We start from the raw sequence: 27,137 nt of genomic DNA, 5'->3' as shown, positions 1-27,137 counted from the left end.
CTTCCCCAGTTTGACTAAACCTTGTGTTTTCTGTTAAGCACTTCCTCCACAAGATGAAATAACACAATATACGCGAGGTAAAAGTTGTGACAATGTTGCGCAAAATCTACTGTAATTTGCTGAAGTACTCAAATGAAGCTTCATCATAATTACCCCATGTCAATTCTAACAAACATTAACACACCATCTGACCAACAAGCACAACAAAGATGTTCCTGATATTCTTAAAAGAATGGAAAAGTTAGGTTATGGTGTGGTTAAATATTCCTCATCACATTCTAAATAACTTAAGTTTTATTTTGATTGAAAATCTTTTTTTCCAAGTCATTAAGAGTAATATAGTAAACTATCTTCAATTAGTGCCTGCATTTGTCTATTAGAAATAGTCTAATGAACCTTTTGTAAAAACCACAACATAGCATAAAATAATAACCCTCAACTGCACCATGGTGAAAGAAGCACAGGTTGGTATTAAATACATGGTTGATAATGCATCAATTTTTCCAGAAAAAAAAGCCAGAGGCAGCACAAACTTGACTGGGTGCTCTTTTAAAGCATTAACATTATTCCCTCTTTATGTAGATCAGCTTTTCCTGCACTCCTCCATCCAGAATAGTGTATTTCCAGTTCTCTGATATTGATTCTCTCTTAATCCTCTCCTCTTTCTCCTGCCCTGTGGAGATCCATTCATTCTCCATTGATTAAGCATAACCCTTAAACATTGGAGAAATCCAACTTCAATAACAGCTTGTAAAATGACAAACCGATAATTCCAAATATGAAATGGAATTCAACCTCACCTTTAGTTTCTGTGAACTAAAAATCTCCAAAGCTTGTTTAAAAAGGAATTGGGCTTTCTAATTCTGACACCAATCCGTGGTGTCAACTGACCCTGTCCACAAGGGTGGTCAGGATATCTTCCACAAGTTTCAAAGTGGATGAGAATAACCGGATGGATATCTGACTTTGTTCTTTCCTCTCTTCCTGTGGACAAAATGTAGTACGAACATTGCTTCCCACCCGCACCACAACAATGGCAGCAAAGCCATGATTGTGAATTCAGCGTGTTGCGAATCAAGAGTCTAAGCCCACATCCTACTATTGGGTGCCAGGGCTGTTTAGACTTTAACATGGCTGCACCATTGAGACACCCTATCATAATCTGCCACTGGGACTGTGATGTAGGCTGCAACCATTGTGTTATTCTTCTGACATTTATTCACATTTTATTTACAGTCTCATTATAATAATCCAACGTGGAAAATTTGCTTATTGCCACGTAAACAACATCATGCTTCCATACAGAGCAAATGATGCCTAAAAACAGCCCACACAAGCATTTGTCAACAAAAACAACACTAGTAGAGACCAGTCAGCAAAGAAAAATCCTACAGGGAGAACAGAGGTACTTTTGAACAAGAATACCAATTTCACGTGTTTTAACCAGGTAATCAAGGATAGCAAGCAACTTAAGGACTTACCCTGTACATTCCTCTAGACTGGTCTAACACACAGCCTCCTTAAAGTTCACGGGTGTCTTTTTGGTCATTGTTTTTCTAGTATTAAGTTAGTGATAATACCATTCATGAGAGAAACAAGCTCTTCCAAGGTAATTTCTTTTAAAATCAGCATTCTCAATGTTCATAACTTCTAGGTAATTTCTCTAAAGTCAGTGAACTTTTTCTGTGGATTTTTTGTTTTTTTTTCCTCTGACCACTATTTAGTTTTTGCTAATTATTCAGTAGATTCATCACAAATCTTGTTGGATTGTGTCAGCACCATAATTTTTGTCATCAAAATAAATGGATTAGTTTGCATGATAGAGTTCATGTCAAATTCTTAAACGTCTACTTTTCTAGTAATAATCACTTCTTTTAGCTTTGCAGTATATCCTGCAGAAGCAGTAAGCATTTTAAACCACTGTCAATTTTAGATTGACACAGTTCTGAATAATTGGCCACTCTCCTCAAAAGGTTTCAACTAATGATTGAGAATGAAAGTTTTAACAGGTTTTTTGTTAAGCTTATTATAATTTTTCTTCTATGTCTCATGTGAACTTTGGGTGAACTGCCAGATCACCATCAAAAGTATATTTATTTACCTCTAATTTTCTACCTTTAAATTATCTTTTCCAAAAAAGGCACGGAACCAATGTTGGATTTGTATCCATAGCTCTCTGGTATTGCAATGAAGCAGGGACTCTTCAAGTGTGAGTCACTACCATGATTCTTGAATGGCCAATGTGACTATAGAATCTGGGACAAGAATAACCTTCACTGTGTTGCCCAAACAATCCTGTTTCCAACAGGGTTCACCAGATAATGTTAAAAAGCTTCGGCACAGCCCAATTGCTCCTTGTCCTTCTCTGGAAACAACTTAATGAAATTGGTTAACTCAGCATACAATCTTGGAACTTTTTGGTCTGTACAGCTCCACTCCACACCCTATAGCACCATCAGATACCCTATGAATGCTGGTTATGCGCCAATTACAAGAAACGGAAGAGATTATCTCAAATTGAACTGATCTGTAATTTCTTCCTTCCTCCTATGCTGCAGGTAAGATTGCCAATTTATCACATGGGGAGTCTTGGGTTGCCAATTCTTTGTGTCATGTGAGCCTAGAGTGCCAGCTAACAATGTCGCGATACTGCCTTGGATGCTGGGTTTTAAAAGAATGCCAGAGATCTTCACCTCTCACCCAGTGTTTTTAACCTTTCGATAAATTCCTTCTCCAATCATATGTTTCTTATTTTAAAACAAACACTTTTTTTTCCCTGACATACTTAAAGTGCATACTGACTTTAATCCATTTTCTTCTGATTGACTTTATGCTTGCCTTTTCTGCACAGCTCAAACACATTGTGGCTTCCTTCACCTCTACATATGAATTTCCACCGTTGCAAGAGGTAGAAATCATGGCTGAATACTTGTTTAGTACAATTTCATTTGCGGAAAAGGTATCCGAGAAAATTTCTTCTGGAGATTCATCCATGTAGTTCTCCAACCCACTTAGTACTGAAGAACTTGAACCTAAGAATAATTGAAACACAATGCAGTCAGAAAATTGTATAAAGACATTTTTTTCATGTAATCCATTTCACCATTCTGAACCTTCCTCTCTTTCTTTGCTGCTTTCAGTACCAGGCAACAAATGAATAATATTCCTACGTGTCCACTAGGTGGTATCTGCTAACCATTTGCCCACTGTTATTCTCTATAATCCCCTCATAACATTTGTCTGTTATCATTTGTGATGAGAAACTGAACTGAATGGAAGTGTTTTTTTAAAGATTATATAATACCAGTTCAATAACATTTCAGACTGAAATAGCCCTTGATTTAAAGTGACATATCTAAACAACAAACATTATAAATAAGAAGAAATAACGTTTTGTGATTACTCTTTTATTCCACTGAAGATATTTGCCTGGATTTCCTCCTTGCAGCTAGATGAATATTTGACAGGTCTGTTACATCCTTCTATCCCATTTTGCTTCCTGTTGCCTCCCCCATCCTATGTTATGCTAATGTCATTCAGTAAGCCCGATATGGGTGGGTACATTGAAATGATTGAAAGTGAAGAAAATATGTTGTCTGACATACTTCCTTCCATTTGTGTTGTTTGAATGCTGGATGCAAAGGATGTGTTTATCTCAGACTTGTAGCATTTTAAAGTCACTGGGTCAGAGAGTTGGTGCGATTCCAAAGATTTAAATGAAGTAACAGTATGTGCCAGCAGTAACAGAGTGTTCTCTCATGCAGGGTGAAGAGTAGGCCGTAACATTTTATAAAAAATGTTCCACTTTTGTTGGTAGCAAGGAAGCAGCATGGTTCCACACCGTACAGCACACCTCGAGCTATACTATTGCAAAACCTCATCATGCAGAGATTGCAAACACAACCTACAACAAGCTAGAAGTCCTATGTCTCTTCTCAAAGATTACTTTCCAGCACAGAAGGTCTCAATTTACTGATTCTTGCTAGGTTAGGGTTCCAGCATAACAGCCAGTTACTTTGGCCATGAACATTGGTAGGACATTGAACCAATTATTTTTTAGGGGTGTGAAGACGAAGAGAATATGAGGGAGGCTCATAGCCACATCTGACCCTGTCCACACTCCATTCACACTTTACAAGAGAGATCACTGAACAGCAATCTAGAGTGGGAAAACACTGATTTTTCCTTCTTTTTGCCAGCAAAATAGCAATGCCAATTTTTGTTCTGTTGTCAAATTGTAACAAATAAATATCCTTTCCTAGTTAAGTTGCAAGCACAAGTACGAAGTTACAAAGAAATGTCTGAGTTGGATAACTTAAAAATTTTGCTCTGGTGCTCGCCATTATAATGTCAATACTCATTGAGAGTACATATTTGGAATTTTATTGGTTCCTCTTGTGTTTTTTTTTCACCAAAACTATGACTATTATTTACAGCTTGAACTGATTCATTTGTTTCTTCACATGATAAAGAAAGCTAGCAATGAAATGACAATAATAAACAACTAGGGGGTACGTGTATCTGGGCTTCTGCCACGTCAGCAATTGTTTTAGCTCTCAGCTGCACCTCATGCCAAAACAATCCCTGGGGTGGTAAAACCCCAATCTGTGTACCGTTTGTCGTTCCATTATTATTGCCTAATTAAATGACGATTTAAAGCATATGGTACATCTGTTAGTGTCTATTTTTATTATCCCCTTGGACTAAGATGGAAATTGTGATTGGCTGAAGAAGTGTGGTGTGTGAGAAACTGCTTGTTACTATTTCCTGCTAATTCAAGTCAGCGAGTAACTAAGCTGAGGCCATTACCTGGCCTTGTCACAAGGCACCGGCTGGAGCATGGAAAACGCCACAGAGAAGCTTTTTGTGAAGCATTCTATAAGCCAGATATGTTGCCCAACTTATATTGATGCACAGCAGCTTTTGGCTTCGTCGAGATCCAAGCTGCCCAGGGCAATCTGGGTGTGAAATTGTCCAAATTGAATTTAGGCTAGTGGTATCTTGAGGAGGTGGTCTTAGACCACTCTCACTTTTCACAAGCTGCAGTTGGTGCAAACCAGGGTTTAAAATGATTCCACACAATCCACCAGCTATGTTTTTTAACCTGAAGAGTAATTATTATTTGACTGCTCATTTAATTTTCCCCATCCAAAGTGGTGCAGATCTATTAGTATGGTTTAACACCAGCAAGTCTAAATCACTCTAAATAAATACCAGTCCTTTATTTGTTTCTGTGGTATATTTTTGAAGTAGCATATAACATGCACTGATTGCTTCATGTTAACCTTGTGATACATGAACCAATCATCAATACTGGAATACTTTACAATTTTATAATATTACACTCTGCTCTCTACAACATTACATGAGCACAGAGTTTTTTTTCAAGAGAGGGATTTAGATACAAGTGTAAAACAAAGTAAAAGTACTGCTCAATCCCGAGTGAACAGGGGTTCCTCAGGTTATGGAAGTACTCAAGAATGCTTATAAAGAAAGCCTGTTGCTTCAGGCATTTAACCCACCTTTAGTCACTTTAGCAATGCCTTTTCCAATGGATAAACAGATTCAATTTACTTCACATTTTGATTTTGTTTGAGGTTATTTGATGCAAAAGAATTGGAAAATCCACTGGCACCACCCCATTTTCAAAATAAACCACTTAGCTTGTCACTATGATTGTCAGAAAGGCAGGGAAAGATCAATGGTTCTTCAGTACTTGGCTCATACCCAAATAAAAATGAAGGGCATTTTTCATGAGACAATGCCTGAAACTTAGATGCCATATTGTTTATGCTCTAAGTCTTTGAATAAGTGGAGTCTACCTGATGACATTAAGTACTATGTGGCTACCTGTTGAGTGAACAATGATCGGTAATCTATTGCAGGTGTCTGTGTCACCGCAGCTTTTAATCTTGGCTTGGAAATCAAATATCATTACATTTTAAAATAATTTTCAATAAGCCAAATCACAGTTTATACCTCTGAAATACTGTCGGGTCAATTGTGCAAAGCTGCTACTCCAGAGCCACTGCCTATCCCTGTGACCCATCAGCTGGCCTTAACAGATGTTAGGAAGTCACCAGATTTATATAATTTTATTTTACTCAGGTGACATACTTGACAGGATTCTTGTGGCATAGTGGTAGTTTCCTAACTTAGTCAGTTACTAGGGGGCATAGGTTTAAGGTGCAAGGGGCAAGGTTTAAAGGTGATGTACGAGGAAGGTTTTTTACACAGAGGGTGGTGGGTGCCTGGAACTCGCTGCCGGAGAAGGTAGCGGAATCAGGTACGATAGTGACTTTTAAAGGGCGTCTTGACAAATACATGAATAGGATGGGAATAGAGGGATACGGTCCCCAGAAGGGAAGGGGTTTTTAGTTGTGACAGGCAGTATGTTGGTGCAGGCTTGGAGGGCTGAAGGGCCTGTTCCTGTGCTGTAATTTTTTTTGTTCTTTGTTCTACTCCTGAGCCAGGAGGCCTGGGTTCAAATCTCACCTGGTCCAGAGGTGTGTAATAACATCTCTAAACAGATTGATTGGGGAAACAATATTCAGATGATGTATTTGGAAGTCATTGATGTCAGGCACCAATGGAATTAGAAGGGCTACCGAATACCTGTTTACTGGTGTCACTTCACCAAATTGCAGCTACTGAGATTTTAAGTTCCCATGTGAGATTTGGCTGGTGAAGAGCAAATAAAGATAGTAGTAATAAATAATGGTGGCTAATATAAAGGAGAAAGGCATCTTGGATCAAACATTTTTACACTGCACAATGGTCACCCTTGAAGTCATAGCTGAAATCATTTCTGGCATCTGAATGAGCCATGAGCATATTTGATGAAATAACTCCCAGCAAGTCATGTGCCAATTGGCATAGGAGTCCATTCATAATACAATGAGACAACACCCAATCAGCTCTACGCAAAGGGCATTGACCATTGTATTATTGCTATTGTATTATTAGTAATGGTATCTTAAGGATTTTTAATACAATCTTTGATCATGGATACTAATATTACCCTAGCTAGTTCTTCAAAAAAAAATCTTAGCAAAGAAATTGCTTTGGAAATGAAAATCAATTATCAAAACAAAATACATTATAATGAAATGCTTTTGTTAAAAGGAGCAGGAATTCTATTAATAAAATGTCATGTACATATTGGAAGTAGGAATTTAAAACCGTTGTGTAATTGAGTGACTTAAAAAGGAAATATTCCAATATAAAATTTCTGTTATTGTTGATCATCATCACAGCTCATATTTCCGCTATCTAACCAAGCTCAAAGCGTCCATCCATAAACTGTGCTGCATCAATAATGTGCTTGGTAGAGACTACTTTAGAAAAAGATATTTCAGCAAAGCACAACCACACTAATCAATGTGAATTTGCAAACATTGCAATATGTTTTTATGGATTTTAAATTTGCAGTTTCTTTACATTTCTCATTCTTTCAAATTTATTTGTTGTGTCTACATAAGTGAGGGATAATACCACTGAAGAATAAAACACTTTTTCTCCATTATTCTGATCCCAGGATTAGCACTTTAGGTTAGGTTGTAACACCGGCTGGCTTTTATCCTGATCAACTCAGGCAGGAAAGAGATATTTTTTCAACTCCCATTAGTCAAAGTAAGAAAGCTAATTTATTATCAGATGATACAATTTAGTGTTTTAGATTCATATGCACGATTAACTGTTTATGCCATTCAAAATAATTTGAGCTTGGACTTTTGTAATGAGAAGAGATTTTCATCCTATTCTTCTGTGTTTAATTTAGACCAAAGTCCAGAGATAAAAGGGTAGTATCTTAAAGAACTTAGACTTCCCTTCATTCCACATTCTATATATTTCTTTTAAACAGGACACTTACTCTGCCTTTATGTTACAGTGCTGATATTACAGGAACCTGGCTGTGCACAGTACAATGTCAAGAAGTGTCTTCTATCTGTGCTGATGCCACATTCTGCCACTATTTTTTTTGGACTTGGGTGGGCTGAATTTTCAACCTGTGCATCCAGTATGTCAGCAGTACAACATCAATGCTTCAGCCAGAAATTTAAAGTTGCAACTGTAACTGTGCATAATATTATGTCTGTATATTCTTCCATGTGTGCAATTCTTTCAGTATTGCTGACAATGCTTTGAATTCCATGCCACAAGGTGAACAAAACAAATTTCAAACACCAGCAGCCTTGAACATTACAGACCAATCTTTTTTGACACAGTGACAATATTTCAACTGAAACTTCTTTGAACATATTTTCAGTATCATATTCCATTGGTAACATTCTGGATAGATTATATTGTACCACAGGTGTGCTGACAAAATGCAGTTAGTGAGCAACTTTTTTTTACATTTAATTGCATGGCAATTGAACAGGATATGCTAACTAACACTTTCCTATGCCATGTTCCTGGTCCCACATTGAAAGTGGGGTATGAATGAGGTAATACTGCTAACTGGCATCATTTTCAACCGCAAAACAGAATGTAAAAACGTATGGTTAAATTAGCAGGTTCCACATTATATTGCTTAATCCTATTCCTTCTCAACTGACCTGGTTTCCAGTGTGAGCTACACCTGCTTTGTGCTGCAGAAGACTCCCCCAAAATAATATCCCGAAGTATATGAATGGATTATACAAATGCAAGTCAAAAACAGATGACTGAAAAATGCAGTCCCAGCTCAGGAAAGAATTATATTTAACCATCTCTCCCACTCATTTCAGATGTTCACAGGGATGTCCCTCAATACCTCTATGTGTTATGCCTTCTAACAAGGAGTCAACACTGTATTCAATAAATTTAGTGTTTTCACTAATGTTCCCAGACCAATCCATCAGATTACACTGCAGTCATTCTTTGTCTATAAAAGTAACTATTTCAAATGTTTTCTACATTAAGCTTTTTTTTAAAAAAAGAGATGAAATATATAATAAGTATAAAAAGACACAAACGGAATGCCAATTGTCTCAAAATGGGATAAGGAAAAGATTTATGGAGTTAATAATATGCAGAACTCGTAACTTGAGCTATGAGGTCATTTAGGCACAGACTTTTCTCCACCTTCATTCTAAAACATATGGGATCGTCTATTTGCTGAGCAGTAATTGTACTTCCACTGTGTCAATTGCTTCCTTGCAATGTCAAAAATTTAATAGCCTTCAATATATTTTTATATGATTTGAAGCAAGTTTGCAATAAATTTAGCAGAGATTGTGATGATTGCACTTCCTCTGTTTTATATATAATATAGAGTCCATGGTGCAGAGCAAGTCTCAATACTCATTTATGCAGCCTTCCCTGTTTGAGCAACTCATTGCAAATTTCATTTCCCTCCATTGAATACTTCAATAGATGAGTCAACAAAGTCATTATAGTTGATGTTGCTCAACATGAAGTCAGTGTGAATAGTCCAGCATAAACCGATTTGCATTTGATACTTGTGGAGTGAGATTCTCTGAACGTCTCCTCCACACTTAGACTACAAATCAATGTTAACTGACTCACTGTCCCCAACTATTGAGAAAGCTCACTGAATCAAGCTCCAATCAGCTTGTTAAGGACTGATTAGTCAGTTTCTCAGCTAACTGCAGGGTCTTGACAGTCAAGTCTGGTCTTGACGATCAAATCTTGCCTTGCCAGAAGCTGCTGGCTTATCAGAGACTGGTTCTGCATCCTAAAAACCACTGGTTGAAGTCCAGTCTACAAGGGATCCAACAGGTGGGAGGTAAGTCTTTATCTCTTCTTTTTCATGGCGTGAGGATCATTAAATGGGGGGTCGGGGGGTGGTCAGGGGAGTCGAGGCAAGGAAGCAGGATGGCCGTCAGTGGCCACCCACTCATGGCCGCATCATCCCTGCCTAGATTGCAGTAAATGGAAGACTACCCCAGCCCAGCAGGCAGGTTATGCTGTTTCTCTCCTGCTGGGAAGCCAGGCAATTGGGCTGGTGGTAGGTTGAGGCCCTTAAGTGATTATTAATCTACCATTTGAGGCCCTTAATTGCACTTCCTCTGTCAAGAAAGGCAAGTCAAGAAAGTTTCCAATGTACCTCCTCAGCCAGCACTTTATTGCTGAGGTTACAAGAAGGGGGCAGTACCTCGACAGTGTCAACTCACCTAATTATTTGCCCTTCTCACCATCTCCAATTAGGGGAAACTTTCATGCAAGGAGTGGTTTAGGTACTTATTCAACACAGATCCTGAGATGCACTGGAAATGTGATGCAAAGGTTAACATACATCCCTAGGCAGTTTTGTACCAAGATCCTAAACCTATGCAATATTTTCTTCCAGAGAAGCTTAACAATCTTTTGTGCTTTTGTTCTGACCACATTGAACTCACTATACTTAAAAATTCATGGACAGAATTGCTTTAGGATCTATTACAATGCTTTTCTATGAAGCAGAAGTCAGAAATGAAATATAAGGCCTGAAGGCTTTTCACCAGGATCATACATTTTATCTAATAACTTCATTCATCAGCATTGCTTTTGTCCCAATACTTTCAGTTTATTCATATTGTTATGCAAAGGTGTAGTCATTAAACCACTGCATTCTTCTGGAAAATCCTGAGACTTGGGGGAATTAAAATGATTCCAAGTTATACTGGTGTCCTATTTCATTATATCCTGGGATGAAGAAAAGCCTCTTTACCATTCTGGGCATCTACTCATTTCTGCAACTACTTTCTCTCGTGTGTATAAAATACAAATGACTTTGCAACCTGTTGTATCCAACTTCTACGGGAGTGAATGCTATGTGCTTCCCATCCCCCAATCAATTTTTTAACCACATCACCTATGACACAAATGCTTTAATGCATCTTCCATTCAGGCTATAGAAAAGAAGAGATGTAAAAGCACCAATCAGACATTTCAGTTAAAATGTAAACAGAAAGGGATAGTGTCAGACTAGCTGAAGCACTGAATGCTAACCTTATGTCAAAGTAGTAGATTGACTTAAGATCTGTAAATAATGAGGCAGTTAATGCCACGGCACTCTATTTTTGTTGGTTTATTGGCATTCCTCACATCTTCACCCCTGTTTAAGAGCTATCCTTCACAGACAAAGCCACTGTGCTAATCCCACCAATAGAATCAGGTGAGAAGGTTGAAAGTGAACCATTACACAGGGCAGTGCCAATCTTGGTTTTGAAATATTCTTTTCAATGTATCATACATCATGTTTCATAGAAATCAGCTTTGGTGTGAGCACTTAACCCAATGTGCAGCTGTTAATTTCCTTGACAGGATTAAAAAATGAAATATTATCATCTACATATTGTTTGTCTCTTTTTCCCATCTCTGGTTTCAAAATTAAATTAGACAGAGCAGATGTGACAAGAGAGATGAAGGTTGGTTTGTATTACATCTGATTTTTTTGATGCACTCTCAATTTCTGCTTTGTATTGCAAATTTCTGACATGGACCCTCCCACCTGACTCTGAATTGGAATCTGATACCGAAAGCTTCTTTTTTTAAAAAAAAAGTCAAGAGGTTGTTGATAAGTTTACATTTTGACAGTTTAGAAATTTCCTTTGATTTCTGACATGGATTTCAAGTTCCCATGTCATCTGGCCTTGGGAAAAAAAAACTTCAAGAGTTGTCTCCCCAACCAATTTGTATGTGTTCAAGGCTACAATGAATTATATCACCCTCAAGTTGCTGTATAGACTGGCTGCCCTGGAGACCATGCTTGAGGGCTAACACCTGTTAGCGGCACCGACCCAATGAAAAAAAAATCTTCATTAACTCAAGAAATCAAAGCTTAAGGATAAAAATATAATTTTACCTCTTCCTAATCCTGAGCTTCCAGAAGTGACCTTTGACACTGAAGCTTGTGTGGTATGTGGTGCAGATTTCACAGATTTTTCTTCCTCTTGTCTTTCCTTTCAGAACAAAGAAATCAGAGAAATGGTGGTGAAAGTTGCTAACAATCTTGTCCAACAAAGAACACAGCATCCACTGGAAGCATCTGAATAAAAAATGGTAATTCTACTTATTTGAGGCTTTATTGAGTTAAATTGACAAGTAATAATTAAGAGGCTAAATGCCAGCATCGAAATTGAGCAGTAAACGTGGCCACACAGAAAGCTGGAACAGCCTTCCAAAACCCTAGGGTGGGTTGGGAGAGGTCACTGGTCAGGGTAATTTCAGGAAAAGCTAATTTCTCAACTACCTTTAGCAGGTGGCATGGCACTCAACGACTATTTACTGAAACCAGCCCAAGGAAGTTTAAAAAAAACAAAGGTCATGACAGACAGGAAGAAATGGAGAAACAAAATCCTCTCATCTATTTCTTTAAATGACTGCATGAAAAAGTCAATGAAATGAAGGAAAATGGATGGAGGGGACAGGGTACTGAATCAAGCAGCCAGCAGAAGGTCTTAGACGCCAAACTGAGTAAGTCAAATTGCTTGGGAAGCTAACTAAACGAACAGTACAAGGCACACAAACAGTGACTGTTACACCTGCGGGAAATTCAAGTTTATATGAAATGTGTTTCATCCCCTGTCAAGCCATTTTAAAAAAAATCTAAAAGGTGACCACGTTAACCAGTGCAGCTGGTGACACTGCTGCCTGCAGCAAGGTCAGAAAAGAGTAAAGTGAACAGAGTAAGTATTGTTTTTCCAGCACACAGCAAAAACATAGCAGGGAGCACTTTTAAAGCACAGCTGTGGTCACGTTTCTTTGCCAGTGACATTGATCAGATTCACACAGCACCATAGACAACTCTTTAATTATTCAGGTATCATCACAATTTCTGCTTTAATGTGTGAAAACATAGAGCACAGTTGTTATTAAAACAATGGGAATGGGAGGACCGGAGTAATCTAAATTTCCACCAGCATGATGATCAGTGTTGACTTATCAAGCGTCTACGTAATTTGATTAGAGTAAAGATCCAAACATGCGGACTGACACTGGGATCTTTGCATCTGTTATCGAAGATTTGATTAGCTTTGCACAAACTGCAAGATTAAACTCTCTGGTTGGTGAAATTCAAACCACTTGCATTATAGATCGACATCAATAGGGATAATTCTACTTTTTCCAAATGAGTAAATCCAACCTATATTAAAAGAGAATTAATTAATAATGAGTTTCAGGTAAGCAAAATTTAGCATCTGTGCCTGGGATTACAATATCAAAGCACACTGCTGAAACTCTTGTAGTCTTTATTAAGGTTTAACTCAATTTAAACATCACTTTTAGACCAATTTCCTTTCATGAATTAATAAAAGTCCCAGGATTTTGCAAATTATTCTTTCATAATTCATTATCAGCCACCATTTAAAGAATGACTGGTAGCTAATAAGATATTGGGCTACCCATTGTCTGTAATTTTAAAGACTTAAAAAGTCAATATGTGTTTCTAATAAATTACTAATATGATCCAAATGACAATATTTTTAAAGCAATTTTTATTTCCTTTCAATTTTATATTGCGCATATATTTGTGCTGAGGCCACAGAGACAGATGCATTTGCATTTATATGGCACCTTTCATAACCACATGATGCCCCGATTGCTTTATAGTTAGTGAAGTACTTTTGAGATGTCATTACTGTCAGAATGAGGGAAACATGGCAAGCAACTTCCATGCAGCAAGGTCTTACAAACAGCAATGTAAGACTGACCCAATAATCTGATTTTGTATTTCAGGACCAAATAGCAGGCAAACTTTGTGGCAGTGACATGGGTTCCATCCACCGTTTTGGAGAACCAGTTTTGGGGACCTAAGGCAATCAGGCACTTACCTAGTCAGTCTCTGATTGAATTAAGGCCCCTGTGGGGTAGAAGTCCTACCATGAGAGCTGCAGGCCCTGCAGTAACAGCAACACCTGGACTACCAAGAGTGGTAGCCACTGCTAGTATTTCACTGCCGCCTACACAGAAGATTGACAATGGATGCTCCGGAAACTGAGTGGGATGTGATGAGATTTGCAAGGAGGGAGAGTAAGGTTGGGATTGACAACAAGGGCAAGAGCATGGCTTCATGTGGGACCCCCACCCTCCCACTCATTTTCCCAATGTTTTTTTTAATGAGGAACCCTTAACCAACAACTCCCATTGCTTGAGAGTCTAGGACCAGAGACCATAGTCTCAGAATTAAGGGGTCCCAAAGAAGGGGAGGAATTTCTTCTTTCAGAAGGTTCAGAGTCTTTGAAACCCCTTGCCAAGGGGAGCTGTGGGGGAAAAGTGCCCTTGCGTATACTTAAAACTGAAGTAGATAGATTCTTGACCAGTCGGGGTATTAAGGGTTACAGGGAAAGGGCAAGAAAGTGGACTTGAGGAATCAGTCATAATCCTACTGAATGTCAGAGCACGCTTGAGAGGTCAAATGGCCTATTCCTATTCCTATTTTTTATGGTCTTATGGCGCATGCATCATTGCCAGGATTTTTTTGGAGAAGCAGGGAAGAAGTGAGAACATTACGAATCATAATGATGATGAAATTTAAGATGGAGTAGAGAATAGGTAGTTAATATATTCAATTAACATTTCCTTGGACGATTAATTAAAGAAAACTACAGCAATATGCTAATTAAAGAAAACTACAGCAATATGCTCTTATGTGGTCAAAGTGCTGCATTCAAATTTAAGAATTTTATATTAATTGGATGAAATAGGTGGTAGACCATTTGTCCATACAAATAAGAATTCTTATAAGTAGTTAGGAAATTAATTGCAATTTTCATTAACACACACGTTAAAATTCATATTTCACCATGTGTACAGTGCTGTTAATTAAAAGATGTCCACAAACATTTTATTACACTAGCATTTTTTGTGGAAGCAGAACAAGCAAAGATGTACAAAAATACTGAGGCCCTGCCTTGCTGCTGACGCAAAGGACAAGTTGCAAGCTGCCACTGTCATCCTAGATTAGGAAAACATGTAATGAGCTGCTTCATCGTCCTCATCTCACAAGTCAGATACAAATGAGGCATAGTTGAAACTTCTGAGCCACCAAAGTAGACAGACACTCATCCATTCCACCTATCAGTCAGCCAAAACATCAAATCAAACTTTGGGCTGAATCTTACCTTTTTGGCTAAGTGTCAATTACAGTGAATTTCATGAAGGGTTTCTCTCCCTGAATCCTACAAGGTTTTCTTATGCTACTGCCCAAAACTCACTTCCTTAACAACCTTCTCTGCACCCCAAGCCCAATGCTAGCCCAATTCTATCACTTGCCATACCAGGAAGAACTTGCCATTGCTGGGATAGTCAGGAATAAACTGGCATCCCTGGTGTCTGTGCCATCTTTAAAAGGCTGTTGTGCACTTGGACAAACATTGTCAGCCTGGAGTTGCCCTACACAGTTTGTCACATTTGCACAGATGTGGCAGATAAGGGCAATTTGGAGCCCTGCTTTACAGACAAGTACCTGGAGTTGATGGTAGACAAGGTGTTGCGGAGAAATCTATTGCCCCAGGACTGGCAGAGGAGGTCATGCTATCTGAACCAGCCAGCTTGGTTTGAGGGTACCACTGTGGTCTCAGCTGTCTGGAAGAATGCACATCAGTGATGGAACAATACCAATGATCTTCTCCGCTTGACCAAGGTAAATGGCACCATATTTTCTCTATTACCTCATACTCATTCACCCAACTCCCAGCAAGGGTCATGCTCTATCCCTGTCACTATTACATGTAACATCTTCCCTCACTCGATCTCACCCGTTCCAAACCCTATCCTCCTAATTCTGCATGGCTCTGCACGATCTACTCACTTGCTCAGAAAAGCTCATCACCTTTCTCCCAAAGTACTTTTATCTGTTTCAATCCCTCCCTTTCTCTCATTGCAGGAGAAAACAGCCCACAGTAGGGCACATAGAGCTAAAATGGTAGGTGGGCTGCCTGACATTTGATTTGTCACCTACTATGAGCAGAGGATTCTGACCCTGATCCCCCCAAAGTCATTGACCCACCATGCCCAAGGCTCTGGACAGATATCAGAGGCTGTCCTTGACTTATTGTGCCAGGACCCCTGACTAACGGCAGTATCCCTTGGTTTGACTGAGGACTACTGATGTGTTTCTTGGCTTTGTGCCTGTGTTAAATGGCAAGGCAAGACATAAGCACTGTGAATCTAGTAGCTCTGGCTGGAGGTGCAAAGCACATAAAGGCAAGGCAAGGCAAAGCAAATCAAAGATGCTGTGAGTATCCAGGTAGGCTCAAGGTAGTGACTGCTAAGATAGCAGCCCGCTGATATTTCTGAGCTGGATGTCTGTCCCTGTGTGCAAAGTGTCCTTGTAGCAGCATTTCAAAACTAGTTGCCAGTGCACCTCAAAGTGCAGTTTTAAAATGCAGAAGCATTCTGCAAGTGGATTGGAGAGGTCCCTGAGAGGCTTGAGAGGCTGGCAGGTGTCAGATGCCAGAGTATGTGAATGGCTGGTAAGTCAGTAAGTGCCCTGGAGCATGCCCTGAGATATTGTTGCCATGTGTCCAAGATGGCAGTCCAGAGAAGCAAACGCAGGCTAAGTGCCCAGTCTGACTTTCATGTCAGGAATTCATGGGCAATCGGATACGTATTAATGATGTGAGAGGTGCAATTAGTGAAGCTGATAACAAGTAATATCCCCATTAACAGGGATCTCACTGCTGCCTTGCAAGAATCCCATCTTGAGGTCTGGCATATAGTTGGAAAATACAACTAGTTGCTCCTCACTTTGAGAGAGGCCTGGCTGGATATCTCATGCAATCCTCTTACGATTTCTTGCCATAGCCCATGTTGTTTAGGGCCCTATAAGATTCAGCCCATTGTGTTGTTATGTTCCCAGCTGACAATTATGTTGGATAAGTTAGACCCCAGAATGAGAGTGCTAGTTTTGTTTTTTCTCATTTACCGTGGAGTTCGAACATTGTGCATATTCACAAGAGGCTGCCAATGTACTTTTAAAGGAATACTACTCAAAAGGGAGAAAACACGAATGGTACTACACAACAAACTATTGGAATGAACACATTTTAAATATAGGAAAAAAAGATTCAATCCTTCAATCCAAACCCCAACAATAACCTTACAGACACTTAAACCTCAGTGAAAGATCACCCCTATTTCTAAGCAAAAGATCCTTGTTCAGGGAACAAAGTTGTTTCCTATTCAGCAAGGCTCTGTGGATTTACTGAATTCTAATCTTTTCCATTAATGTCTCTCCTCAAGACCTTCACATCAGCTGCTGACTCACTTCACTATTACTATTGAACATGGATTCCTTAAACACGTCTTCGACTGCCTCATAGAATGTCTTCTTTGCTGACACCCCCACAGCCTCTGCTTCTGAAATTTTCTTCAAAGCAATTCTCTTCAACCCTATCCTGAATGTTTTGGATATTGTTTTAAACTAATAGCACCTCTGCTGCTGTAGGAAACTTTTCTCTTTGAATTAATCTGTTTCTAAGCACTACAACCCACCCCCTCCACCAAGACTTTCCCTCTCTCTCTCCTCCTAGGTTATGACACTCAAGTCAGCAAACATCTTTGTGCCTATGTCCCTGACAAGAATCTGAGTCATTTAGCTAAAATCATATGATTTATTGCAAATGTTTTCTTTAGCTCACTATTTAACTTTCTTACTTTATTCACAGAATTTAAAACTAAAATTGATTTTCCTCCACCTCCCACCAAGGCTTCTGCTCTCGCACCCCACTGTGTCATGCAACACCTTTCCTCACTCACTCCCCTTATCCTCTGTCCTCCCTCACCACTAAATCTACATCACCTCTGCACTGTCTCCTCACTCCCTCAGAACACTTCAACACCTTTCCTCCATACTAACAGCTGTGCCATCCGCTAATGCCTAACCCATTCACCCCCTTTAAGATATTACAGGAGAAGACATTCCACAACAGGGCAGAGTGAAGATGAACTGTTGATAGTTCTGGATGTCAGAATACTTAACCTATATGAGGTGAGGATACTCACCCTGTTTGGAGAGGACACGGAACTGGGACTCAGAGACAAGTGCCAGGAACCAACTTTGCCCTGAAATGCTGACATGTGACAGGCAGTCAGTGTGCTGCATCAGGCGCTGCCTTTAACCAATGGCCCTGACATTTGTGTCTTCAGGCTACAGCCTGCGAGCTGAGCACATCAGCCGAGAGACAGCCATCTCCTCCGCAGGAGACCTCCTCAACCCCAGAAGAAGACAGCATTCTGGAAGAGCCATTGACAAGGCTGTCCACCGAAACTTTCACCCCCGCCAGCAATAACCCCAAAATGTCAACGCGCTCAAAAGATGAAGCGAGTGCAGGATGAGATGTTGCACTGGACCTCACACTCACAGTTACAGTTATACTAGCAAATCCCACAGATCCTATAGTGAGACATGGTTTAATAGATCTTAAGTTTTGTTATCCTTTTTATTTCCTCTGAACATATTCACAGGAGGCTGCTAATGCACTTTTAACAAAAGAACATAAAAGTTGACACAAAAGGAATAAAAACACCAACCAAATTACATTCAACAAGAACTATTGGAATAAACTCATTACAAATCTCAGAAAGAAAAATTCAATTCTTCTACTCATTAATATTCTTCTAATCACTCAAACCTCAGTGAAGGGCCATCTGTCTCCACAATAAAACAGCTTGTTCAGTGGGCTTGGTTATACTCAGTTTCCTTCTCAGCCACGTTCTGTGCTCAGTGCTATTCTCTTCAATTAATGTCTCTCCCCAAGATCTTTAAACAAGCTGCTAACTGAATTTCCTACTACTACCAGACATGGTAAACTCATGTGTTAACCCAATTGTATGATGTCCTCCTTTCTAACATCACCACAGCCTCTTTTTCTGGAATTTTCTTTGAAGCAAGTCAGGACTTCTCCCAGCCTTGCACTGAATGCCTTTAAAACCACTAGACTAACAGCAGTCTGCTGCTTTAAACCTTCCTCATCGAATTAACCTGATTCTCCATCACTGTCTCTCTGGGTTGGAAACTGCAAGTCAACAAACACCTTGGCAATTATCTCCTGAGGATAATATGTATTATGTGCGTGTGGTGCAGGGGGTGGTTGGAGGGGAGAGGGGAGAGGGCTTGCCATTTATTTAGCTAAAATAACATGATTTGTTGGAAATGTTCAAAACTACTTTCTAAAGTTTCTAAACAAAATCAGACCTTTACACAACTGAAAATTAAATATCATTTTTCTCTAACTTAGAACTTATGTTTCTAAATAATAATGATATATTCTGAGCCTTCATCACAGTGTCTATTTACATAATTAAATTGCATTTCATGCCATTAGCTTTGGAGCAAAAGCTTCACAGCTCTGATAAAAATTACAGTAAACAAATTGACTTGTTGCATTTTTCACTGCATGTTTTCTTTTTCTGTCATCAGTATCTTTCACTTTTATGGGTTTGCTTAATTTGAACCCATTAAAATGGCATTGAGTAAGCCTTCAGAACAAATTTATACCAAGCAATAAAAAAACACAAATACAGTTCCAAAATGAGAGTCCACTGTTTGTTACTATTCAGAATGTGTTTATTATTTTCCTATAATGTTGCTCTTTTATGTTCAACATTTCTGCGATTTTACTGCATAAAGTTGTACCATCATGATAGTTAGCACATTAAATGCCTGATGGGCTGAATCAATGTGGGTGAAGTGGGTGGTGGGGAGCTCTTGCACATTGGAGAGCCAGCGAGATTCCCTACCACCTCCTGTATGGAAGGCCTGCCCAATTAAGTGCCAAGTACCAACTCTGACAGACTTTGCATTTTGGATTTCCCATGTATCAACTCTGCTACCTCTCACTGAGCATCTACAGCAGCAGGATGAGGTCCTTAAGTGAGCTTTATTTGACAACATGGTGGAAAAAACTGTCCAAGAGCTTTCCACCCCAGAGTTAATCAGGGCAGAGGCAGGAAGGTGGCATTGTACCCATCTGCTACCCTCCTAATCAATTAAATGCACCAACCTTCAAATGTACCTCAATATAGGACCTAACATCCCATCCACCAACTGTGTGCTGTCAGTATGTGGTGAATTATGGTGAAATGTTCAGAAGTGACCATGCCAACTGTCAATCATTTTTGCCAAATGGTGCAGTTTGTACAATTTACAATTTGAGCCCTATTAATGGGAGGCAGTTTTCTTTTTATGAACACCATGCTAAACAAGAGGAGGCTGAGTATGCACAGGATAATGATAATGGTGACAGGGGTGGGGCAATGCTCCCCATTACTTTGTAAACTTTGCCATTGGTGCACACATTTTTTAAAGTAATATATGAGCACAAATATTCTGATTTTCTATATTTTATACATATCATACAGAAATCACTGAAGGTATAACCACAAACCTACTGCCAATCTCATGGTGGTATAATCCTGCTGTCCTTATGTAAAATGTGTCCAGTATTAAAGGGTTCCACATACAAAGTTTCATATGAAGTTCTGCAGCCTCCCACTGACAGAAATACACCTTACAATCCTCTTTGAAATAAGATGTCTAAAGCAGAAGAATTTGTACCTCTATAAGTTCACAATACCAGTATCTTATTGCCTCATTGGTTCTCGTTCTCACTCCAAATACAAAGACTATTACAAAATCATGCCAAGGGAAGCAATTAACAAATGACACAACGTATACAACAAAAACAAGTCAACACATTTATAATTGATACCACTGTATATGCACAATGTTATAAAAGAATAAGCTATCCCTGTAAAATACAGAACTGACCCACATCTAGTGCTAACAAAGATTAAAATGTAGACATCCACATGGTATTTATATGATATGATTATTTGTTTTAGATTATACCTTTAATGGCTTTAACTCTTTCTGTGTAATGTAATTATCAACTTTCAAAGCAATGTGTAACAAAATATTTGATCAATACCATACTTGTGAAACTCATTGAGTTAAATCATCCTGTAAACTACAATAGCTCATTTATGAAGTAGATCCTTACTAATGTGCAAATCAGTCAATAAGTGAGCAAAAGTGCCACAATGAGTTGAAAATCTTAAGAATTTGCTGGTCAATTACTGCTGTTTTGCCATTAGTCTCAAACAACCAACAAATTGCTATTAGTCTCACCCATGTTTTTGAGAACTTTTGTTGGATCTTCCTACAAAACTATGACAGAAACTTGGCCGTCATTCTTAGCAGCAAACACATTCTTGCAGCAATGTGATAATTACCCCTTCACCAAAGATGGGCAAAGGTGAAGTTTGTGCTCCTACTTGTTAGGTTGTTCGTCTGCAAACTAGATATTCCAAAAGTTAATGGATGGATTTTCATGAAACTTGGTACACAGAGTGGGTATGGATAAAGAACTGATTAAATCTTTGTGAAAGACATGGATCATGGTCGTCGAATTGTTGAAGGATTTGTTAACATTTGAGATAAGGTGAATTAACTCTTTTTTTAGAACATTATGGATTGTTTTATTTAAAATGTGTTTGGTTTAGAACATTATGGATTGTCTCAGATGCTGTGGTAGAATTTGTCTCAACTGTCAAAATGTTGGCATTTTTAAGAATAGGAACGTCCTTATGAAAAGATTCATTTTTCTCAATTTTACTTAAGGAGCATCAGCCAGACAGGGAAATTCCTCAACCAAGAACTGCATAATTGTCAAAATGTTGAGTTAGCATGGTATGGCAGAGGTGTGCTGAGTGTCCTTTTCACCTGTTGTTAATGCAATGCCAAGCAGTCTCATAATTTTCTTTCATCTCTTCTGTAGCTTTTTTCTCTCTTTCATTTAAAATTTTCCTTCCATTTATTTACTCCTCTTTCTTGTACCTTATTTGACTCTAATTTATGCTACATCTCTGGTTCTTTATATCTCTTTGGTAAGGAGATATATTGTTGGTCCTATTGTGTGCTATAATTCCAGAAGCCCAATTGTCCTGTTCTTAGAATTATCAGCTCACACTTGCAGTTACGTATGCCACAAATTATATTCGAGTTAAAGGGTGCTGGTTATTCCAACTGAAAGGTATGCTGTGAGACACGGTGCTTCATCAAGATTTGGCCCATTTTCTAAGTATATACTTTTCAATACTACATGGTTGTAGTGAACTGTGGGAGTGAAATGGAAATCCTCAGACTGATTCATAAATGGCACCTTCATTGTAGGTATATCTCTCAGTTGGTTATGAGCTACTTCATGTATGGCTAACATTTTTCAGTACAATTGCACATTAGCGAATCTCTGGTATGAAACAAAAGTCATCTCCCACGTTTTAAACACACTTAATAACAAATCATGGTCTTAAGTTTGGGTCCACTGTTGCTGTCATCAAAACACAACATTCAAGCATTTTCCACACTCCTAATACTTCCCATTAAAATCATGGAAACAACATGGACACAACAAACTATTAATATTATTCTGCATCATATTTGTGAACATTTCACACTCTAAACATTTTCTGATTGGTAGGCAATGACTAATGAGGTACCACAGGAATCAGTACTAGGATCCCAGCTGTTCATAATATATATGGATGATTTATATGAGGGAACAAAATGTAACATCTCAAAATTTGCAGATGATACAAAGGTGGGTGGAATGGTGAACTAGAGGAGGATGCAGAGATGTTGCTGCGTGATTTGGACAGGCTGAGTGAACAAATGCATGACTGATGCAGTATTATGTAGATAAATATGAGGTTATCCACTTTGGTAGCAAAAATAGGAAGGCAAATTATTATTTGAATGAGGGGGGAATCTCATTGAAACCTAAAAAGTCTAACAGGACCTTATAGGTTAGATGCAGGAAGGATGTTCCCAATAGTAGGTGAGTCCAGAATGAGGGATCAGAGCTTAAGGATAAGGGGTAAACCTTTTAGGACTGAGATGAGTAGAAATTTCTTCACCCTGAGAATGGTGAGTCTGTGGAACTCACTACCACAGAAGGTGGTTGAGGCCAAAATATCACATGTTTTTTCAAGCAGGAGGTAAATATAGCTCTTGTGGCTAAATAGATTAAGGGATATAGGGGGATGGTGGTATCAGGGGATTGAACTTGATGATCAGCCATGATGACATTGAGTGGCGGGGCAGGGTGAGGGGTCGAATGGACTGTTCCTGCTTCTATCTTCTTTGTTTCTATGTTAAATCTAAATGGCAAGTGAGCTCCATATATTAATTCAAGGATGCAGTTTACTACCTGTGCTATAAACTGGCTGTGTAACTCTTGTAATATTACTGGTAATGGCCTTCTGGGGTTGAACATTTCAAGAACATTCCCATGATCCTTGTGTTGCACTAATATACACAATGTATCAAAATAACAAAAAGAGCTTTTGTGTCACTGTTTAAATAAATACTTTTCAGAGCCCAATCAGAATGGTTTGCATTCAAGTTATTTTATAATAACAACACAGAGATTAAAACAAAACAGAAAGAATCATTGGGCTTACATATGTAGAATGCACTTCCTTTAAACTTCAGATTTTGCCAATACCGTACAAATATTAATTTTGGTCAAATTCAATGGGATGTTATCCTCACCGTCAGGAATTGAAATTGCCCAAGCTTGTTAGTACAAAAACATTGTATCAGTCAAAACCAAAATCAATATTTGGGTTCAAAAGTTTTCTTCCACTAGTGCAATATAAAAGTAGCTGACTAAACATCCAAAGAAAACACCAGACCAAATTTTCCGAGAGTTCATTGATGTGCTGACTTTTGACAGTTAAAACATAAAATTACTTGCAATATAAAAATTAGATCTCTTTTTATAAAAACAAACAGTAAAAGGAAGTAATATTGTACAATAATATATTATATTTTGAATTTTCTTAACTTATTTAGCTTTCATTAATAGAGGGATTGAGTTCAAGAGCTGTGAAGTTATGCTCCAGCTTTACAAAAGCCTGGCTCGGCCACATCTGGAGTATTGTGTCCAGTTCTGGTTGCCTCATTACAGGAAAGATGTACAAGCATTGGAAAAGGTGCAGAGGAGATTTACCAGGATGTTGCCTGGAATGGAGGGAAGGTCTTACAAGGAAAGGTTGAGAGAGCTAGGGCTTTTCTCTTTAGAACGACAAAGGATGAGAGGTGACTTGATAGAGGTGTACAAAATGATCACAGGTATAGATAGAGTGGACAGCCAGAGACTTTTTCCTAGGGTGGAGGTAGCTATTATGAGGGGGCATAGTTTTAAAGTGAGTGGAGGTAGATATAGGGGAGACGTCAGAGGTAGGTTCTCTACTCAGAGAGTGGTCGGGGCGTGGAATGCATTGCCGGAGAGGGTAGTGGAGTTGGCCTCATTAAGGGCATTTAAGCAGCTATTAGATAGGCATATGGATGATAGTATAAGGTAGGGGTGGAAGTTAGATAGACCTTAGGATTAGGGTAAAATTTCGGCACATCGTGGGCCGAAGGGCCTGTACTGTGCTGTACTGTTCTATGTTCTAGTAATTCTGCACCATTCACCACTAAAGAAGCTTCCACATTTCAGACACACTGGGCTAGATTCACCTTGGTGATCCTTACCAAATTAGGAAGTAGAGGAATTGAATTTGTAAAAAGCTAAGAAATAGAAGCTAGTATAGGCCACTTGGAGCTTGCTCCACTGTTCATGAAGATTGTACTAAGACTTCCTTACCCTTAATCACCCAGACCTTTAACAAAACTAACATACGTTTTGTCTGTGTAATTGCTGGCTGTGCCTGCATGCAGACTTTATATGACTGATGTTCAAGAACACCCAGGTCCTTCTGAAATGCAGACATTTCCCCCTTTATTATTCAAAAAGTGTTCTGCTTTTATCACTGTTGTTAACGAATTTGATATCTTTACCACTTGGATTCCATTTCTCATTCAACCTATGTCCTTCTGAAGCCTCTTTTGCATCCACCTTGCCACTTAATTGTCCTCCTAATTTTGTATCAGTACCAAACCTGGACACGTTACACTCATTCCCCACGTCTAAGGCATTAACTTAGATTGTAAATAGTCGAGGCTCAGGTACTGATCTGTACAATACAACATTGGTTACAGTCTCCCAACAATCAAATGCCCCACTTATTCTCACTCTCTGCTTTCTGCCCATTAATCAGTCCTCATCCTTGCCGTATTACATCTCAAATCTCATCAATCCTAACTTTGTGATATAACCTATTTAGTGACCTCTTAATAGATTTTTTTTCAAAAACCAAATATATTAGGTACATTGGGTAGAATCTTACAGAGGCCTGAATTAGAGGTCTTTAGTGAGAAATGTATTAGAATCTAGCAAGGCCTATCTTGACATCAAAAACAACTTATAGCATCTTTTAGCTAAATTCCAGGCAACGAGGTGAGATTCTCACTGGGCAGAAGCGAGTGCCTATTAATGGGGATTATTGCTTGCTAACAACTTTATTCAGTGCACAACTCATCTCATTAATATGCAGCTTCCTATAGTACCACCCACCATGAACAAAACAGACACCAAGAATTTTAGACATGGAAGTTTGATTGGGTACCTAGCAACCTTAGCTCATCATTGGCTGCATAGAGCGTCCACGTTCCCTCTCATGACCTGATCCATGGGCACCAGCCACATGCACACCTCATTTACAGGCATTAGCATCTGGTAATTGGCAACCCCTCATAATTCTCCGATCCACTTGCAGCACATTTGGGAAGCAGAGACCAGCACAGCAGGGTGCACTGGCAACAAACACTGAAAGGTTGCTGCAAGGATACTTTGTGCACTGGGGTGGGAGCCCAGCTCATGGATTGGACTGGGCTGCATAACAGCACTGCTTGTTTGCTCTCTCTGCACTTGCTCACTCAGCATCTACCTGCATGCTCACAGCATCCATGCCTTGCCTTTGCCTTGCCATGCCTGTTAGCACATTGGCGCTTCAGCAAGAGCCTATATTCTATTAAAACTACTATATTAACATATTCTTTTGCACAGACACATAGTCAGCCTGCTGCCATGCTTATCAGTAAGTAATCTGTTTGGGGCTGGGAGGACAATTTGTTGTATGACACATCAAGACATCAATTGAACACCTCCACTATATGCCAGCTCTTGTGTGGCAACATACTGCATATTTATTCAACCTAGGAAAGAAAGCAGGTGGGGCTAGTGTTCAGTCCATTCACACATACTAACCAAGGGCTTGGTCTCAGTCTACCATCCACATTGGAGATAGTAGGAACTGCAGATGCTGGAGAATCCGAGACAACAAGGTGCAGGGCTGGATGAACACAGCAGGCCAAGCAGCATCATAGGAGCAGAGAGGCTGACGTTTCGGGCCTAGACCCTTGGTCTTCATATCAACACCACTCTCAAATCTCCTCCCCATCTTCTCTTCTCTGAAAATAGCCCCACCTCCTCCAATTTATTCACTTTACTGAAGAACCCCACCCCTGGAACATTCTTGTGCATATCCTTCCTAACATGCAGTGCCAGAAATGGACACAACAGAAGGCAAACCAGTACTTTATTTGTTTATAATTTTATACAGGGTTATCATCACTGCCTTGTTTTTATACTCTGTGCCTCATTAATAAGGAACAACACTCTGTATGTTTTATTAACTGTTCTCCCTACCTGTCCTGTCATCCTCAATGATCTATCTCCCATATACACCAGGTCTCTTTGCTCCTGCAGAATTTTACCACTTATTTTTTACTGACTCTTTGTTCCTACTTCATAGCTAGGGAAGCAGAGCCGGTGTTGACTGAATATTGGGGGCAAGAGATCAAACTTGGGAAATCAAAGAGTGGAGCCCAAGCCAAAGAGAGAGGCATTAATACAGGAAACACTGAACAGACTGTGACGTGAAGGAATAGAGTGTATGAACTGAAACATCAAACAGCAGATAAGACTAGAATTTACAGAGTGTAGTAGGATAAAACTAAACTCTCTGTGTGTGAATGCAAGTAGTTTTTGAAATAAATGAATACATATGATCTGGATTGGATCTGACATGGATTGGACCTGAACATTGAAGGGTACAGGACACATCTGAATGACAAGGTTGGAAGGGTGGCTCTGTAAGTTAACGAGGGTATTTGCACAATACAGAGGGATGACCTAAGCTCAGGAAACCAACAATCTTTGACATACAGTATTAGTCTCCTTATTCAAGGAACAATGTAACTGCATTGGGGAAAGTTCAGAGAAGGTTTACCAGATTAATACATGGAATGGGGG

The 27,137-nt window shown here is 39.1% G+C and overlaps 1 protein-coding gene and 1 long non-coding RNA gene across 2 annotated transcripts in view; one reads left to right on the top strand and one right to left on the bottom strand.

Moving 5' to 3' along the window:
- The window catches only part of LOC125485589, a 32,458-nt gene extending 20,468 nt beyond the window's left edge, over positions 1–11,990 (top strand). Inside the window, exon 3 of the long non-coding RNA XR_007264303.1 lies at positions 11,899–11,990. This is a non-coding gene — a long non-coding RNA (uncharacterized LOC125485589). The remainder of the gene's footprint in view (positions 1–11,898) is intronic.
- The window catches only part of LOC109911229, a 205,032-nt gene that overhangs the window by 11,429 nt on the left and 166,466 nt on the right, over positions 1–27,137 (bottom strand). The window contains exons 10-11 of the mRNA XM_048609079.1: positions 11,795–11,891; positions 2,839–3,032 (exon numbers count right to left, since the gene is read on the bottom strand). Coding sequence (XP_048465036.1) covers positions 2,839–3,032; positions 11,795–11,891 — 291 coding nt within the window. The remainder of the gene's footprint in view (positions 1–2,838; positions 3,033–11,794; positions 11,892–27,137) is intronic.

This window comes from Rhincodon typus, chromosome 20 (genome assembly GCF_021869965.1).
Source record: "Rhincodon typus isolate 14 chromosome 20, sRhiTyp1.1, whole genome shotgun sequence".
Classification (NCBI taxonomy): Eukaryota; Metazoa; Chordata; class Chondrichthyes; order Orectolobiformes; family Rhincodontidae; genus Rhincodon; species Rhincodon typus.
Note: the sequence above shows the minus strand (reverse complement) of the source record. Positions and strands in the feature narration are given on the sequence as shown.